The 4,021-nt window shown below is 42.1% G+C and overlaps 1 protein-coding gene across 1 annotated transcript; it reads left to right on the top strand.

Moving 5' to 3' along the window:
* The first annotated feature begins 1,576 nt into the window (after nucleotides 1-1,576).
* On the top strand, nucleotides 1,577-3,480 carry LOC119363316. The gene is made up of 2 exons (XM_037628646.1): nucleotides 1,577-1,930; nucleotides 3,020-3,480. The coding sequence occupies exons 1-2, from the start codon at nucleotides 1,669-1,671 to the stop codon at nucleotides 3,232-3,234; spliced, it is 477 nt and encodes a 158-aa protein (XP_037484543.1). The 5' UTR covers nucleotides 1,577-1,668; the 3' UTR covers nucleotides 3,235-3,480.
* Nucleotides 3,481-4,021: the final 541 nt, after the last annotated feature.

The raw sequence follows: 4,021 nt of genomic DNA, 5'->3' as shown, positions 1-4,021 counted from the left end.
GTGTCTATAACCTGATAAATGGAGTGTTGCATGTTACCACATACTCCCCCCGTCCTTTAAAGAGTGTACTTCCAACTTTGTTGGAAAGTCAATTTTTTTTATGTTTGACCGTATTTATATAATAATATATCAACATTTATACCATCAAATTAGTAGCATTAGAGTCATGATAAAGTACACTTTCATCATATACCTATTTGGTTTCACAAACATAGTAGATATATTTTTGCACAAACTCGGTCAAACTTTGAGGTAGTTTGACCCACCAACAAAGTTGGAAGTACACTTTTTGAAGGACGGAGGGAGTATGTTACTTACCACTATAGAGCTAGTGAACTGTCTCAACCAACTACCTAGTAGTCGATGTGTAACCCTTCTCTCTACTCGGTGATGTGTAGTTTTTTACTATTGGCACACCCTGCCCCACCTCTCCCTGCAAGCGATATGTGCAAGTTAGTCTATTGTGCAAGCCAACTGTCTATTAGTCAATGTGCAACTCCTTCCTTTCCCTATTTGTGGACATGTATTTTTAGTTGGCGGGGGCAACAAATAGAGTTGCACATAGTCTGCTACATAATTGGCCAGGGCAACATACGAAGTTACACATCTCACAGGCAGAGACAGTTGAATGGTGAAAAAAATGAAATTCATGAGGGTAGTTAAATGTTGAATATAAATAGAGTGCCAAAGTTGCAAATCTCACTAGCATGGGTGGTTGGGCCATGTGCTAGCAGGAAAACTACACATCCACGAAGTACGAGGAAAAGTTGCACGTCACTGCTAGACAGTTGGCCATGGCAGTATTCGAAGTTGCACATCCATTGTTAGGCTTTTGGCCGGTGTAGCAAATAGTCAAGCACATCCACGGGCGGGAAAATTGCATATCAACTACTATGCACTTGGCCTGGGCAACAGACAAAGTTGCACATCTCACTCGAAGGAGGTAGTTTGGGGGTGGAGGTACCATAGAGGAAAACTACACGTCTACAGTATAGGAGAAAAGTTGCACATCCTTGTCAGATAGTTGCACATCGACAGCTAGTCAGTTGCATAAAATGGGAACAAAATTGCACAATTTATTTTCATTGAAATATACTCATGTGGGATCTAGTTTCGAAGAGCATGCTGGGAGGGTTCCAACAATCAAAACGGATATGAATTTCGACACATGATTTGAAAGTTATGCCTTAAAAAAAAGAACTCAAATTAAATACTCAAAAGACAAACGTGGGTATCCAGCAAAAGAAATGCAGGCATCCAGAACACGGGTGATGATTAATTAGCATTTTTCTTTTTTAACAGTATTGGACCACATGGGGACAAACACTTTCTAAATCAGTAGGCCGCTCACAAACAATCCCGGGCGCACATGCGCCCACTAGACGCATCCGAGAAAGAAATCTGGCGGCGACGGCTAGGGTGGAGAGAGAGAGGCTGCTTTCAAATGACATTGTGTCAGTTGCTCCGCCTAATTTCATTTGAATTCGAGATTTCAGAAATCAGAAGTGAACCCTCCTCTTTCACAAGAAGTGAAGAAGAGAGAAGAGAGCCAACTTTAATGCGGGTCCCACCTCCCATCTGTCGAAATTTAATCGCTCTCTCCGCCTCTCCGCCTCTCCTTCGTCCACTTCTCTGGTCGCCTCCGCTCCCACGCACTCCTAGCTCCCCATGACGGGGGGCTCGCCGTTGCCGAGCCAAGCCGGAGCAACGCCCAGCCGCCTAAAGCAGAATGCCCCTGCGTCTTCCGCCTTCGCCTCCTCCTCCACCTCCTTAGGGACGGACGAAGCGGACGAGGGGGGCATTGAGGAGCTAGAGAGGGAGGTGGCCGATCTGGGCCGCCGAACACTCGAGCACCGCCGTGACGCCGCCGCCCGCTTCATAGACGCAACAATATCGCGCCTCGTCGCCTTCCGCCCGCCCGCCTGCGTAGGTATGCGCGCTTCCGGCCTTGGTCCAGTACTAGGATTTCCGGTTAATTCGTCCCCATTTTGGGGATTTGTATGATTTGCCCATTGATAGGTAGTAATTGAAGTATAACATAGAAAAATGCCCCTGTTTGTGATTTACTGGTAGTCAGGGCTTGGGAATAGGGAGACATGGGTAAAAGCCATCATTTTGGATCTATGTTGACACTTTTGAGCTATGAGAGAAACGGAGGGAGGGATTTGTTTCTGTTTGCACAATTTTTCCTCAAATAATCATAGGAATCATTGATTTCTAGTCTAGGTAAGTTATTTGATTGCCACTTGTGCTCGACAATATTTGCTAAGGCTCAGCTTGTGCTTGCTAACCTTTGTTGTGTTATGTGGAACTAACTTTATAATCAGTCGTGGAAATGTTATGACCGGCGTATTAGGGGTTTAGCCAAACAGCAAAATATGCATAATTTTGTTAGGCAAACATGATCATTATAATCGACTGCAGCGTGAAACAGAACCTAGAAATTCATGCTTATTTCTTCTTATGGTAATCTCAACTTAGTTCAGTTAAGAAACGAATTGTTGGCAAATTATCACTTGACCTTACAGGATGTGTTGTGTTTGCTGTGAGTGAATGGGAATTATGTAAAGTTTGAGATATATTATGTGTAAGAAAACATGTTCCATGGTTATTTTATAAGACGTGAGCTGGCAGAGTGGATCCTGATTGGTTGTATTGTAGTTTTTGCTGGGTTTGTTATCTGGTCGGCAATTGCTGGGATAACTGTAACCTAGAATTATTTGCCCTTTCAAATGCCAAAGCTAAAAAAGTGCACCGCTATTCTTTTCGCCCTGTTTTCTCCTTTGCAAATTCAACTAAATATGTGTCGCCTCATCAGAACTCAGAAGTGAGCCCCTACTAAATTCGCTGTTATTTACTCGAAAAATACCTGACTGCGAGCTCAACCTGTCACTTTACAACCATGGAAGATTAAACATCAGTTTTCATGGCATGAATAAAGGGCAAACATATATAACGAAGTGACAATTTACAAAAAGTTGGTAGTACACCAAGGCTGACATCAGCATTGATATTGCAGAAGTTCCAAGTGAAGCACAATCTACCGCTGCAACCTCGCACGCTGAAGCTGAACAAAATATGGTTGAAAAGCTAAAGTTGTTCAAATCCAAGACTGAGGCAAATATCGCGGCCGTGCCCAAGGTACTGGAGAAAATGAACGCATGTATTGCTCGGATGGAGAAGGTGGAGGGATTGAATGTGAATATACATCCTGTTTTCCAAAGAAAATGGTAGCAGTAATATTGTGCTTTTGCTTTATCCATTACGTGTGGGGCTGCTTGCTCACTCAGCAAATGTACCATTTGTAACATGTTGGTGTTGAAATAGCCTGATTCAAATAGTACTTAGTTGGGATCTGTTACTGACAAAGCATCGATATTTACACTATGAATGTAGTCCCTCTGTCTTACATTTTGAGGCAGGGTGTAACGTTTTGTCCAGATGTATTTAATCAGTGTGCATGGCTATTTTGGTCACTTCTCGAGGCTGTGTACTCTTTGGAAACTTACTTCCGAACATTATATGTGAAAGACAAGGCGGTACGTGTTCCCGTTTTGTCACCCATAGTTATAACTAGAAGGGCTTTGCTGCACCGCAGAGTATTCCGAAGTTTCACTGTCGACATGTTCTATTATTCCAATTACAGTGCTTTCAAGACTTGTTCATTTTGTTAAAGGAAGCATACATGCATGATCAGGTGCAAGCTGCAAGTCAAAACTCATTGTATGGATGCAATTAAATCAAACGTAAAAATATAGCAAACTTATAACAAGAAATCAACAACCATAGTAATAAGACAGTATACTTTACGGTATTATGCTATATAAAGTTGAAAAGTTTAGTTTCAAAGAATATTAAGGAAGAGCCTACTCCTTCTCTTTCATTAGCCACTAATCCTAACTTTATGCATGCCTCTATACATCAACATAACCTGAAGAAAAATAGTTTAAGAACTCAATTATCTTGTCCATATCTTAAAATCACCCCTTCCGCAACATATTATCATCTTTGCACTGGACTT

This window comes from Triticum dicoccoides, chromosome 2B, assembly GCF_002162155.2.
Source record: "Triticum dicoccoides isolate Atlit2015 ecotype Zavitan chromosome 2B, WEW_v2.0, whole genome shotgun sequence".
NCBI classification, from domain to species: Eukaryota; Viridiplantae; Streptophyta; class Magnoliopsida; order Poales; family Poaceae; genus Triticum; species Triticum dicoccoides.
Note: the sequence above shows the minus strand (reverse complement) of the source record. Positions and strands in the feature narration are given on the sequence as shown.

Coding starts and splice junctions, on each gene's coding strand:
- LOC119363316 (XM_037628646.1), top strand. CDS start 1,669: ATGACGGGGGGCTCGCCGTTGCCGAGCCAAGCCGGAGCAACGCCCAGC. Junction 1,931..3,019: donor CCGCCCGCCCGCCTGCGTAG/GTATGCGCGCTT, acceptor TTGATATTGCAG/AAGTTCCAAGTGAAGCACAA.